Source organism: Scyliorhinus canicula, chromosome 6, assembly GCF_902713615.1.
Source record: "Scyliorhinus canicula chromosome 6, sScyCan1.1, whole genome shotgun sequence".
NCBI classification, from domain to species: Eukaryota; Metazoa; Chordata; class Chondrichthyes; order Carcharhiniformes; family Scyliorhinidae; genus Scyliorhinus; species Scyliorhinus canicula.
The window spans coordinates 65,939,702-65,954,484 of NC_052151.1; the positions used below are offsets into that span (position 1 = coordinate 65,939,702).

Below are 14,783 nucleotides of genomic sequence, written 5' to 3' on the forward strand. Positions count from 1 at the left end.
CCTTGTCAAACGCCTTACTAAAGTCCACTGAAACTGCACCAACAGCCCTTCCCTCATCAAATTTCTTTGTCACCTCTTCAAAAAACTCAATTAAGTTGGTGAGACATGACCTTCCTGTACAAAACCATGCTGCCCATCACTAACTAGTCCATTTCCCACCAAATGTACATATATCCTGTCCCTCAGTATCTTTTTCAAAATCTTCCCCACCACTGATGTCAGACTTACGGACCTATAATTTGCTGGGTTATCCCTGCTTCTTTTCTTAAACAAGAGAACAACATTGGCTATTCTCCAGTCCTCTGGAACCTCGCCTGTGGTCAAAGAGGATGGGAAAATATTTGCTAAGGCCCCAGCTATTTCTCCCCTTGCCTCCCGCAGTAACCTTGGAAAGATCCCATCCGCCCTTGGGGGACATGTCTACCTTAATGCAATTTAGGATCTCCACATTTCATCCTTTGATATATTGATGTTTTCATACGTTCACATACCAATCCCTGACCTCAACATCCGTCATGTCCTTCTCCCTGGTGAATATTGATACAAAGTACTCATTAAGGGTTTCACACATTTCCTGTGGTTCCACGCATAACTTTCCTCCATTGTCCTTGAGTGGGCCTACTCTTTCTCTTGCTACCCTCTTGCTCCTAATATGTGCATTAAAAGCCTTGCGATTCTCCTTGACCATGTTTGCTAAAGATGCTTCCTTTTTCCTTTTGATTAAACTTACAATTTCCCTTCTTATCCATGGTTTACGAATCCTGCCATTTCTATCCTTCATTTTTCCAGGGCATGCCTGTCCTGAACTACAATCAACTGGCCTTTAAAAACCTCCCACTTGTCAGAGGTGGACTTATCCTCAAATAGCCGCTCCCAATCCACATTCCCCAGTTCCTGTCTAATTTGGATGTAATTAACCCTTGCCCATTTAAGCACGCTCACTCCGCGGGCCACTCTTGTCCTTATCCACGACTATTCGAAATCTTACGGAATTATGGTCCTTAAGCCCAAAATGCTCCCCCACCGAAGCATTAATCACCTGACCTGGCTCATTCTCCAATACCAAGTCTAGTATGGCCCCTCCCTGGCTGGGTTGTCAACGTACTGTATCAAAAAGTCCTCCTGGGCACCTCTAACAAATTGTTCTCCATCCAAGCCCCTGGCTGTAAAGGATTCTCAGTCAATATAGGGAAGTTAAAGTCACCCATCACAACTACCCAGTCTTTTTCACACCTTTTCAGTATCTGACTACAATTGCTCCTCTGTCTCCTGCAGGCTGTTGAGTGGTCTACTGTACACTCCCAACATTGTGATTACACCCTTCTTATTCCTGCACTCCACCCATTATGCCTCACTACAAGATCCCTCCAATGTGCCCTCCTTCAACACAACAGTGATCTGCTCCCTAATCAGCAATGCAACTCCCCCACCTCTTTTGTTTCCCCTTCTGTCCCGTCTAAAACAACAATATTCCGGAATGTTAAGCTGCGTGTCCCGTCTCTCCTTTAACTATGCCTCCGTAATTGCAATCACATCATAGTTCCATGCAGTAACCCAGGCTCTCAGTTCATCGGTTTTACCTGTTATACTTCTTGCATTGAAGCAAACGCACTCCAGTTCCGCTGAGCCCTGCAGCTTCCCTCTGCGCTATGTTTATCTCAGTCTCCCATTTTTCCCTAGTCTCTACATTTACTGGCCTGCTGTTTCGGTTCCCACCACCCTTTCACACTAATTTAAACCCGAGATCTTACTCTTCCCTAGTTCACCCATGGCCAGAGCCCTGTTCATAAGAGAGGGCGATGGCACCAGAGGAAATGAAGGGAGCACCTTGCGCAAAAAATCACACACCTGCAAGTATCTAAATACATTCCCCCTCAGGAACTGAAACCACTCCAGCAGTTTGTCTAGGTCGGCGATCCTACCCTAAAAAAACATATCTCTAAACCTCTCCAGCCTTCCCTTCTCCCATGCTTTAAACGTTGAGTGGGCGGCACAGTAGCTAGCACTGTTGCTTCACAACGCCAGGATCAACTCCCAGCTTCGTTTACTGTCTGTGCGGAGTCTGCACATTCTCCCCGTGTCTCGGTGGGTTTCCTCCAGGTGCTCCGGCTTCCTCCCACAATCCCGAATACGTGCTGTTAGGTCATTTGGACATTCTGAATTCTCCCTGTGTGTACACGAACTAGCGCTGGACTGTGGCGTGTGGGGGCTTTTCACAGTAACTTCATTGGAGTGTTAATGTAAGCCTACTTGTGACAATAAAGATTATTATTATAAAAGTCAAATGGCACACACCCTGTGGTTGCTACAGATCGAAGCTAGAAGAGACATGGAACCCAGTTTATAATGTTGTCTAAACTGATTCCAAGTCCACAAGGTAGCGATCTCCACTGGATTAGAAGAAAATCTAGCCGGAGAAAAAGGAAGTGGTGCTGTAACCAGAGCCCTTAGACTAGACCCCTTGCTCGAAACCTCCTCCATTCGCCCCAGATAGATCTCAGATCTTCAAACCACCCCCCCACCTTATCAATGTTCACCGCCCAGTAATAACAAAACAGATTGGGTAAAGCTAACCCCCACCCACCAATTGCCTGTCCCTCTACGAAAACGTCCCTCACACCCAAATCTTACCCTCCCATGCAAAAGTAGAAATCAACTTGTTAACCCTGCAAAAAAAGGCGGCAGCACGGTGGCCTAGTGGTTAGCACAACCGCCTCACGGCGCTGAGGTCCCAGGTTCGATCCCGGCCCTGGGTCACTGTCCGTGTGGAGTTTGCACATTCTCCCCGTGTCTGCGTGGGTTTCGCCCCCACAACCCAAAAATGTGCACAATAGGTGGATTGGCCACGCTAAATTGCCCCTTAATTGGAAAAAATAATTGGGTAATCTAAATTAAAAAAAAAAACCCTGCAAAAAAAGAAAATCTTGCAAAGAAAGACTGGGAGACACTGGAACAAAAACAAAAACCTCAGCATGATATTCATCTTCACTGTCTATCCTTCCTGCTAGGGCCAGAGGGAAGACATCCCACCTTTTCTTCACCCCGCCCACCAGACCAGAAAAGTTGTCTTTGAAGTGTGGGCCAATCTTGGTCAACCTGAATATACAAATAGCGAAAGCTAGTCTTGGCTGAACAAAACGGCAGCCTCCGCATACCTCTGGTTTGCTCTCAGAGCAGGGCAACAAGACAATATTCAAAAACCTCCCGATATTAACTGACAACTGCCGGCCCTTCCGAAAGCCAGTCTGCTCCTCCGAAATCATCTCCGGTAGACAGGGTTGCCAACACCATTGCCAATTTATCAGTGTTTAACAACGATAGGATCCACATTACATGGGATCCTTGTCCTTCTTCTGGATCAAGGAAATCAACGTCTGTGTCAACGTGGGTGGCAACACCCTTCCAAGATATGGAATCATTGAACATATAGCAAAAGCGGGTCCAGCTGCCACAGAATCAGAATTACAGAATAATACAATGTAGAAAATGCCTTTCAGCCCATTGAGTCTGTACCGATGCATGAAAATCACCTGATGTGCCTACCATTTGCCAGCACTTGGCCCAGGTACTTTTTTAAATGATGTGAGGCAACCCCCCTCTACCACCCTCCCAGGCTGTGCATTGCAGACTGTTACACTGTTTGAGTAAAAACGTTTTAGCTCAAATCCCCCTCCATAAACCTCCTGCCACTTACCTTGAACTTGTGTCCCCTCGCAAATGATCCTTCAACTGAAGCAAACAGCTGCCATCTATCCACCCTGTCCATGCCCCGCAATCTTGCACACCTCGATTAGGTCACCCCTCAATCTTCTCTGCTTCAGTGAAAATAACCCAAGCCTATCCAACCTCTCTTTATAACTTAAATGTTCCATTTCAGGCAACATTCTGGTGAATCGCCTTGGCAACCCCTTAGTGCAATCATATCATTCCTATAATGTGGCGAGCAGGGCTGCACACAGTACTCCAGCTGTGGCCTCACCAAAGTTCTCCACAACTCCAACATAACCTCCCTGCTTTTGTAATCAGTGCCTCGATTGATAAAGGCAAGTGTACCATATGCCTTTTTCACCACCCTATTAACCTGCCCTTCTGACTTCAGAGATCTATGGACATAAAAGCCAAGGTCTCTTTGTTCCTCCGATCTTCCCAGTGTCAGCAAACTGTTTATAAAATTCAATGGGGAACCCATCCAGTCCCGGCACCTTACCCATCTGCATTAACCCAATACATCTCACAAGATCTTCCAGCCCAATCGGCGCCTCTACCTTCTGCCTTTCCTCCTGCTCCACCTCGAGGAAGGTAAACCATCCAAAAAATGTCTCATTGATGATTTCCCAAATTGAGGCTCTGATCCATACATCTCACGATAGAAAGCCTCAAACACCTTAGGCACCTGAAGAAACAACCTCACCAACTGAGTCCCTGACCTGTATTATCCGCCGGGAAGCTGTCTGCTGCCTCAACTGGTGAGCCAGTAGGTGGCTGGCCTTCTCCCCATATTCGTAGAAAGTCCCCCTCGAATGATGCAACCCCCTTGTCAACAACTCAAACTCCATTTGCAACTTCTTTCTGTTTATCAGTAATTCCCGCATTGGGGCAATTGAGTACTGGGGACCCACCTCGAGAATGGAGTCCACTAGCTTCTATCTCTCTACCTTCTCTGATTTATCTCTATGCGCCTTAAACAAAATTATCTCCCACCTAACCACCGCCTTCAGCGCCTCCCAGAGCATGGACAGTGAGACCGCCTCATTCTTGCTAAAATTAACATACTCCCCAATAGCAGAGGATACTCACTCACAAAATTTCTTATCCATTTGCAGCGTCGTGTCCAGTCTCCACTTGGGTCTCCAAGAGCGCCAGGCTCCAACAACAAATCCACAAAATGCGGACCATGATCCAACTTAACGATCGCCGAGTAAGCCACCCTCTTCACCCCCAAGAGAAGAGACCTACCCACCGCAAAGGAATCTATTCAGGAGTAGACGCGGTGGACCCCCCACCAATCTGTTCCATGAACAACAATAACTCCTTCACCACCTCTGATGGACTCCGGGACTTGACCTACGGGTTCGGATACCCCCATCCTCACCCAGTAATTAGCTAGCCATGACTTCCCAATTCAGTGCATACACATCCACCAGCACCAATGGTGGGCCTGCCAATAACCACGGTTATATATCTCCCTCCTTAGTCCGCTAGTATACTGCCCGCAGAAAAAAAAACACCCTCTTCTCAAGTAACACCACAACCCCCGCGCCTTACAATCCAGGCCCGAGAGGTACACCTGCCCCATCCATCCCCTCGGCAGTCTCGTTTGATCCTTAATTCTAAAATGGGTCTCCAGTAAAAATACACACAACTATCTTCAAACCTCTGTAGTGCCCAAACATCAGGGATATTTTTACTGGGGCTTTTAACCCTCTCCCATTCCAGGTTATTAATCGGATCGGGGGCTTCCAGCCCAGTGCCCAGCAGACCCCTCGCGCCCCTCCACAAATCATACCCCACTGTGAGGCAACTCAGGAGTGCCTCAAGCTGCACCAGCTCCAGGCCCACTCAAGATGGCCGCCATACCCACCATAAAGCCAGCCCAAGAACCAACGAATTGTCAATGTTAGCAATCTTATGCCACCCTCTCTTCCCCACCCCAGAAACCAAGCAAATAACCAATCAACCCCACCCCCCACCTTAATCCCCAAGCCAGACAAAAAGCTTTATCATAAAAGAAAGTCCCACATGGGAACAAGCTGCAGACATCCCCCTTCTCCGCTCCTGTTTACTAGCTTTACCACTAGCAGGGTGATCCCCACACAGGGAAAGGATCAAAGTCAACACAATATATCAACGATCAATCCCGCCGCCCAAACCAAACTTTAATAGAGAACCCTGGAGGAAAAGGAAACAATAAGCATTTCCCCCTCCACCAAAATACAATGCTCAACAGTACAATCTCTACGGTAGCAGTAGTTAGCATTGTTGCTTCACAGCGCCAGGGTCCCAGGTTCAATTCCTGGCTTGGCTCATTGTCTGTGTACGTTCTCTGTGTTTCCTCCGGGTGCTCCAGTTTCCTCCTACAAGTCCCGAAAGACATGCTGTTAGGTGAATTAGAAATTTTGAATTCTCCCTCTGTGTACCCAAACAGGCGCCGGAGTATGGGAACTCAGGACTTTTCACAGTAACTTTATTGCAGTGTTAATATAAGCCTACTTGTGACAATAAAGATTCTTATTATTATAATGCCCAACCTCATTCCTTACAAACACCACTGACAAGGCCAGGCACAATCCCAAATCCTCCCCCACAATACAAAGATCCCCTACCACATGCAAGATCAGATCGAGTTAACCTTAACAAACAACAAACTCCATGGTCCTCAATCATTTTAGTTCACCCCCAGACATGCCTCCTGGCAAATTTGTTCGAATCTTCCAGCGCGTCAAAGTACTAATCTCTGTCCTGGAATGTTACCCGAAGACGAGCCGGGTAGCCAGGTACACCACATTAAACCACATGTTGTTCTTATACAAAGAACAAAGAAAATTACAGCACAGGAACAGGCCCTTTGGCCCTCCCAGCCTGCGCCAATCCAGATCCTTTACCTAAACCTGTCACTAATTTTCCAAGGTCTACTTTCCTCTGTTCCCCGCCCGTTCATATATCTGCCTAGATGCATCTTAAATGATGCTATCGTGCCCACCTCTATCACCTCCGCTGGCAAAGCGTTCCAGGCACCCACCACCCTCTGTGTAAAAAACATCCCACGCATATCTCCCTTAAACTTTCCCCCTCTCACTTTGAAATCGTGACCCCTTGTAATTGACACCCTCAATCTTGGAAAAAGCTTGTTGCTGTCCACCCTTGTCCATACCTCTCATAATTTTGTAGACCTCAATCAGGTTCCCCCCTCAACCTCCGTCTTTCCAACGAAAACAATCCTAATCTACTCAACCTTTCTTCATAGCTAGCACCCTCCATACATCCACATCCTTCTGGTAATGTGGCGACCAGAACTGCTGTGTGGCCTTGGCCTTATTAAACGGCTTATGCCTTTGTGACTGATCTGTCCCAAGATCTTGGTATGGCATGACCATCCCATCTACAGTCCTGATGATCCTTTGCCCACCTCAGATCACGCTCCTTATTTGGGTAATAATGGAACCAGTCTATGACTGCCCGAGGTGGCTCCCCGATCTGGGCTTCTGCCTCAGCAATCTATGGGCACGATCCAACTCAGGAGGGGTTGAAAAGACCCCCCTCCCCACCAACTTTCCAAACATCTTCGTTGTACAGCCCATAGGGGGTCCTCCAGCAGCCCGATGGTCCGTACGTTATGCTGCCTGGAGCGGTTCTTCGCCAGATCGTCCAATGAGGCAATCTGATCACTCTGATCAGAACGTGGCACCTCAAGGTTTTGAATTGTCTCATTCCATCCGCCGGTCCAACATCTCCATGGTCGCCCAGATTGGGGCCAAAGCCTCCTCCATTGTCTTCTTTAGATCCTCAATTATCTTCCGCAGCTGCTTCCGAAATTCATCGGCCAGAAAGCTAACCAACTTCTCGGTCGTCCATTGAGAGGCCCCAGCCTCAACAGAAGCCACCGCCGCCATGTTATCCCCTGCTGGGGCTCTAAGGGCTCCAGACTCCATCAACCAACTTCTTGTAATTACTTCTGCTCAATATTATACAAACAGGAGGGGGGATCTTACTCACACAAACTGTTCCCGTTTCCTCACCCCTGAAAAAGAAATCACCCGTACATCGGGCAGAAAGGGACGAAAACAGAGTGCCCTGCCGGGAGTCACCACGTGTGCAACCACTCAGCATGTCACCGCTACCAGAAGTCATTGATACATTTCTAATGGGCATTCCCGTGGACAATATCTGACACAACAGCTTTTAATGTATTCGGAAATCTGATTTTGCAACTCTTTTATTATTTTTAATATATACCAGATATAAAACAAAAGACCTTCAAAATAATGGCAAGATCCATGCCTCATAACTTTCAAAAAGCTATATGACAAGTTATGTAGTTACGTTTTGCTTGTTTATACAAATATAATGTAGTAATTACTAAACTAACCTTCAGCATCAAAACAAAGTACGTTAATGAAGCTCTTGTGCCCATCAAGTTCCTGGAGTAACTGACCATTCGCTTCATTCACATTTATATCCCAGACACGGATTATAGAGTCATAGCCTCCTGTAACTACAAGATACTGCACAAACGGATGATATTTTGCAGTATAGATAAATGAAGGATGTGGAAGGATCTTTTCAGCTGGGCTCTGATAGTTTTCTGTATTCCAAACCCTAAAAACAGTAAACACAACACGGTAAAGTTTGTTTGATCTTTTCTAAAACAACTCACCTAATAGGTTTCATGAGCATCCAGTACTTAGAATGCTCATATTACGAAACAACATTTAGCAGTTGGACAAATTTTACAAATCACATAAATACACAAAAACTGTTGAAATATTTCAAAGACCTATAGGTATTAGAGTTTCCTGTAACTACCTCCACAGTAATGAGCTGGCATCAACAATACCAACCAGTTATTACTATACATTCACCACATTTCAAATTTCAATCTTACCTACTGTACAGGAACAGCCGAGCATATCTCTGTACTAATCAGTTATTCTAGATTACTTACTCCAAGAATGAGGTCCTAGAGCATCAAATAGCAATACTCTGAAATTATGTTAAATATAACATTTTTTAAAAGAAGAATGCTGACCTTCTCAACTCTCAAGGTGCAACATCTACACATAGCAGGCACCAACTTTCCTCACAGGATCAACTAGATGGTGATCCAGAATGGGAAACATGGTGAATTTAACCCTTCCACCCTAAAGGCAAGGCCAACTGAAAGCACTGTTTCATGTTGCAGTATTATTCCACGAACATGGTAGCCCAACAGTACCTCATCCGAGTGCACATGTGCGAGCCAAGCAGTGAACAAAAGTGGTCTGCTTAATCAGAGAACAGAGATGGGCATGTTATGTCCAGGCCTCATCACTCAGCATCTAGACATTCTCATTCCCAGCTGGAATTGCTAAATATTGATTAGAAGCTGTAACCCTGTTGATTTTAGGTGTGTATTTTCACCAGGAAGCAGCAGCAAGACGAACTGCAATTCTCTGATGCCACCCTTGTTGAGACAAGCCAGGTCAGAATAGGCAAATATCAGAACTGGGACCAACCTGGTCTGAAAGACTCAGTTCTGTATCATGCAATGCATTTACTCACTGAGCCACCGGATTACTTGTATAAATGAAAAATAGACACATTAAATATTCATTTAATCAAATTTCTGTTTACAGCCTGTTGCATTCGAAAGTATGATGCAAATGTGCCGAAGCACAATACTACTAGATATCTAGAAATTAAAGCTACATAAAAAGTTATGCCTCAATTAGCAGAAGCCTTCATATTAATATTAACTTCCTCAGTGATGAATGTTTGCTCATAAATATTTATTCATAATTACATAGATTTATACTATGTCTATTGTGATAATTCAAAGCACTGGCCAAACTGGCATTAATTCAGGGATGCTGCCGAGAATCATGGTCAATGGAAAAGATCTAACCGTGACTCCTCGAGCAAGTCTTTTGGCAATATGATGGGAAGAAGTGCTATCACCCACCTGGAATCGGCCAGTCAAAATTATGCAAATGCAGTTACAAACAATCTCTAAATCAAACTCCATTTCACCATTAAAACTTGAGATAACATACATCTTTTGTAAACCCGATTTTCTGGTTTGAAAACAGAGTCAATATCAAAGCTAAACCCGGCTGCCAGTCCAACATCCTGGAGTCTTGGGTGGGGGAGAAAAAGGTTTAGACTGCCATTTCAAACCATGCATTGGTATTTGCTTAAAAAAAGTCTTATTTCTGAAGCATGACTCCTGACACAGATAAGTTACTTTTTATGTGCCAATCTGAATCCAGGGTTATCAAAAACATGCTGTGTGTTGAATTACAGAATCACAGAATAATACAGCACAGAAGAGGCTCTTCGGCCCATGAGTCTGCACCGGCACATGAAAAACACCTGACTTGCTGACCTAATCCCATTTGTCAGCCCTTGGCCCATAGCCTTGAATGTTGTGATGTGTTCTCCAGTTACTTTTTAAAAGGATGTGAGCACCCACCTCTGCACCCTCCCAGACAGTGCATTCCAGACCGTCACCACTCTCTGGGTAAAATAGTTTTTCCTCAAATCCCCCCTAAACCTCCTGTCCCTCACCTTGAACTTGTGTCCGCTTGTAACTGATTCTTCAACCAAGGAGAACAGCTGCTCCCTATCTATCCTGTCCTCATAATCTTATATACCTGGATCAGGTCGTCCCTCAATCTTCTCTGCTCCAGCGAAAACAACCCAAGCCTATCCAACCTCTCTTCATAACTTAAATGCTCTATCCCAGGTAACATCCGGGTGAATTGCCTCTGCACCCCCTCCAGTGCAATAACATCCTTCCTATATTGTGGCATCCAGAATTGCACACAGTACTTCAGTGTACCTGAAAAGGCGCCAGAGTGTGGTAACTAGGGAATTTTCATAGTAACTTTATTGCGGTGTTAATTAAGCCTACTTGTGACAAAGATTATTTTAAAGATTATTTTTTCTTCTCCCCAGAAAAGCTGAGGGTATTGCATTCTTGGAACTACAAAGAACCTGAATGAATGAATCTACAGAGAAGACCATGACAGGCTCCAAACAGAGACTTTAACCTGCAAGCTTGCTGTGAAGAAAGATATGCTGAAAACCATAATCTGAAACAATGATATAAATATTATTTATATATATATATGTATGTAGAGGGTGAGGGCAAGTTAAGGTGGGGAATTAGATAATAGTTAACCAGTTGTATTTGCTGCGCATTTCATTATAAATAAACAGTAATTGTGTTGACATTTACAAACCTGTTGACTGTAATTATTGAGTAGTTAAGGGCCAAAGACTTCAGGTATTTTTCTAAGAATTATTGGTTAATTCACTTGTGTTGTGACTCCGGACAAGTGGGGCTAGAATTGAACACGCATTACCCAGGATGTCATAACACCGCCAAGATATAGCCAAGTTTAACCACACACAGCATGTTCAGACAAACAGCAAACAAATCTATTGATGGCTACATGGACGAGATACCCAGGGCTGACCAATATCAATGATATCGTAAGCAGGAATGGAGTTAATGTTTTTAAGTAAAGGGAGGGCAGTAAAATTGTCAAGAGAAAAAAGTGCCAATTATTTGGTTTAAATTTAAATTTATTCTACAAATAGTAAATTAATTTGAAACTAGCACTCACCTTACTGTACCATCTGATGATGCTGATAGAAGAGTTTTATCATCATTCGACCAACAAAGAGAGTAAACAATGTTAAAATGTCCATTGAATTCTCCTAATAGATGTCCAGAAGGAATTTCATAAACTAAATCAATAGACATAAAGGCGCAAATTAGTCTGGAATGATTAAATTACCAACTTTTTCTCACTTATTTTTAACTACATGTATGCAATTTCTTATTTTTTTAATTTAATAGATTTAAATTTTTTTTTACAAATATCACTACAAATAATAAAAGAAAATAATCAATGCAAAACAGGTACAGTACAGACCAAGAATTATTGCAAACATAGGAACAACCAAGACAGGATGAACTTTGAACAACAGACTTGAGGAACTAGTGCCTCCTGTTTTGATACTGGGTCAATCCAAAAACAGATTCAGGGGGAAAGGAGGATAAGGCCATACGAGTACGAAAGGAGGTTTTCTGGCCAGCCATGGCGGGCACCAGTGGAAGACCCCACTGTAAATTCACACTGGCATGAAACCATTTCTGGGATTCCTGCCATATTCCGAGAATTACGTCCAATTTTTCTCAGGAAAAAAAAATGCAAGTATAATGGAGATCATCGAAATATAAAAAGGTTATCTGATGAGGCTAGATATTTCTGATGAAGATCTGATGGAAGTTGGATCTTTCTATAACCACGTAAAGAGCATGTAGAACTATTTTTTGAAAATTAGTTTGTGCCATTTGGTGAAACTACTGTAAATATAAAAATGGTTGTGAATGGGATATGGAGCTAAATGATATTGGGGATGAATTCACCGCTTCCTGAAGCCAGCAACTAGAATTGTGATTAACAGCGGGTATTGCAAAAAACGCGATTTGCTCCCGGCTGCGATTCCGACGCCATGCTGTCTGTGTTAGTGACGTTCGCACCCACGCCCCGCGGGCCCATGCAGAATCATCATTTGCACGGATTTAGACTTCCTGCGGTGTAATGTTGGGGAAAAACAAGGTGTCTTCGGTGATCAAAACAAATAGATTATTGAGAGCCAAGATAAATGACCTAGAAAATTGGTCCAGGAGGCAAAATATTCAGATTGTGCGGTTGCCAGAGGAGATGAAGAGCCCAACGACCATGGAGTACCTTTTGGGCATATTCGGCAAGATGGTGGGTATGGCTATATTCACATCACCTCCTGAGTTGGACCAAGCCCATCATACATTTCAGCCAAGGCCTTGTCCTGAAGATGCGGTGATAGTGATGCTCCACAGCTTCAAGAAGGAGAAGGTTTTGCGATGGGCAAAGGAGCACTGCGATTGGGATTGTCACTCCATTAGGTTCCATTAGGACTTGGGTGCGGAGCTAGTGAAGAAGAGGGCCACGTTCAGTGGAGTCAAGGCTGTCCTGCATAAGAATGGAGTCCGGTTTAGTGTGGTCTACTCAGCTCGGCTCAGAGCTAATTTTGAGACAAAATTCTATTTCTTCGACAAGCCAGGAGAGGTGAACTTTTTCATTAAAAGACAGAAGTTGGGCATGGTGTGAATGTTTTTTTACCGGTTCTGTCAACAGGCATGTTGAATTGTTCCATTGTTGGGGTTTCATGCTTGTTCTGGATTTTTTGTTCTTGTTGGCGTTGAGTTCTTATAGTTCTTGGTTAGATTTGGGGGTTTTACACAATGGGAGTTTTGATTGTTGTGATAACATATAGCTTATATATATGTATAATATATATATGGAGCGACTAACGATTTAGCTAATGGGAGCGGTTTTGAAGGGTTCGCTGCAGCTCATTCTCGTAGTTTTTTTTATAGATAAGCCTGGAATTTTTGTTTTGTTTAGCTTTGTTGGACATGGGTTTTAATAGTTTTTGTTTGCCTTGCTTGTATTTGCACTTGGGTGTGGTTGTATTCAAGGATGATGACGTTGAAAGGAGGGGTAGGGGAGTGGGGGTAGTTTGAAGATGGTGTCTGTAGATCTTTCTTTGTCTAGTCCTTTGACTTGGTTTGATGGCATTTGGGTCTCTCCCTTTTTGCTTCTTCACTCTTGCTAATTCTCACCTATAATGAAATGGCCATTCCGGTCAGCACACGATGCTGCCAAACTTCTTCCATCATGAGAAAATTCGATAAAGAAGCATCCTATCTGTCCTCCCCGAAATGACAGCAAAAGATGGTTAGGAATACGACAGACCTAAAAGGAAGGCAGCCAAGTTGTAAATTTTACATGTTAGCATTATCATTACACTTCTACACTTTGTATAAGGTAACTTCTAAGAAGTTTGCAAGAGGCTTCAGAAGAATAAAATCTATTTTTTTTTAAATGAACAAAATTTCTAAATGGAAGTAATGTTTTACTTTGGGCAACAGTGAATCTTCTCGCCCATTTTATATCTTTCCTGATTTTTATTTCTATTCAGTCACAGCACAGGTTAAGCAAGCTTCTTTACCTGTCCAGGTAGTCTGACCCATTTCAAAATATCCAACTTTTGGTATTCTACAGCTGATGAAACACCTCTCTCCACCAACTCGGTTTGAAGCCTATTGTATGAAATAGTGCCCTGTTCTCGTTGAATAACTATCATGGAACGTACAGAAGGATTCACCTATAAGAGATACAACAACATAAAGAACTTGCCGTTTTACAGAGTGCCTTTCACAACCTCAGGACATCCTTATTTCACTAGTCTCGTCACTGTTATAACTTGGAAATTTATTGAGGATGCTCTGAAGGTAAATGCAGGTATCAGAGAATCCTTAGAGTGCAGAAGGAGGCCATTCAGCCCATCGGGTCTGCACCGTGCCTTAGAAAGAGCACCCTACTTAAGCCCACACCTCCACCTGTAAACCCAGTAACCCCATCTAACCTTTTTGGACACTAAGGGCAATTTAGCATGGCCAATCCACCTAACCTGCACATCTTTGGATTGTGGGAGGAAACCAGAGCACCCGGAGGAAACCCACTCAGACACGGGGAGAATGTCACCCAGTCACCCAAGGCCGGAATTGAACCCAGGTCCCTGGAGCTGTGAAGCAGCAGTTTTAACCCCAGTGCCGTATATTGGGGGAACCTGGCTGGCAAGCCCCACTGACGGTGTGAGGGGGTTAGGTGACCAGGTTTGAGAAAGTGGGAGAGAAGGTCAAGTGGAAAGGTATGACTCAGGTTGGGGGGTAAATTCTGATGGATGAAGGGACCTCCAAGGAGGTATCAACCTTTCCCAATACCAGCCTGCAGAGCTACAGTGCCAGCCAACCCACGTTTTGCCTATAAATTAGCCACTTAAGTGCCTCAATAGGCTCATGGACGAAGGGGCTGCCTGACATCTCCACCGTAAAATGTGAGATGGGTCAGTGTGGTGGGTGGGTAGATGGCGGGAGGCCAACTTGTTGCATTTATGAGACCCCCCCCCCTTCAAATCTGCCAGCGAGGGACCATAAAGATCCAGTGTTAAAAGATAATTAACATAAA

General features: G+C 44.2%; 1 protein-coding gene across 8 annotated transcripts in view; it reads right to left on the reverse strand.

Moving 5' to 3' along the window:
- The window catches only part of ahi1 (Abelson helper integration site 1), a 375,133-nt gene that overhangs the window by 268,036 nt on the left and 92,314 nt on the right, over window positions 1–14,783 (reverse strand). For all 8 annotated transcript variants that reach the window (XR_005460937.1, XM_038799412.1, XM_038799411.1 and 5 more), the window contains 4 exons: window positions 13,765–13,920; window positions 13,376–13,508; window positions 11,328–11,451; window positions 8,087–8,316 (listed from right to left, as the gene is read on the reverse strand). Coding sequence is in view for 7 of the 8 variants with exons in the window: in XM_038799412.1 (XP_038655340.1) it covers window positions 8,087–8,316; window positions 11,328–11,451; window positions 13,376–13,508; window positions 13,765–13,920 (643 nt within the window). In the remaining variant the exon portion in view is untranslated. The remainder of the gene's footprint in view (window positions 1–8,086; window positions 8,317–11,327; window positions 11,452–13,375; window positions 13,509–13,764; window positions 13,921–14,783) is intronic.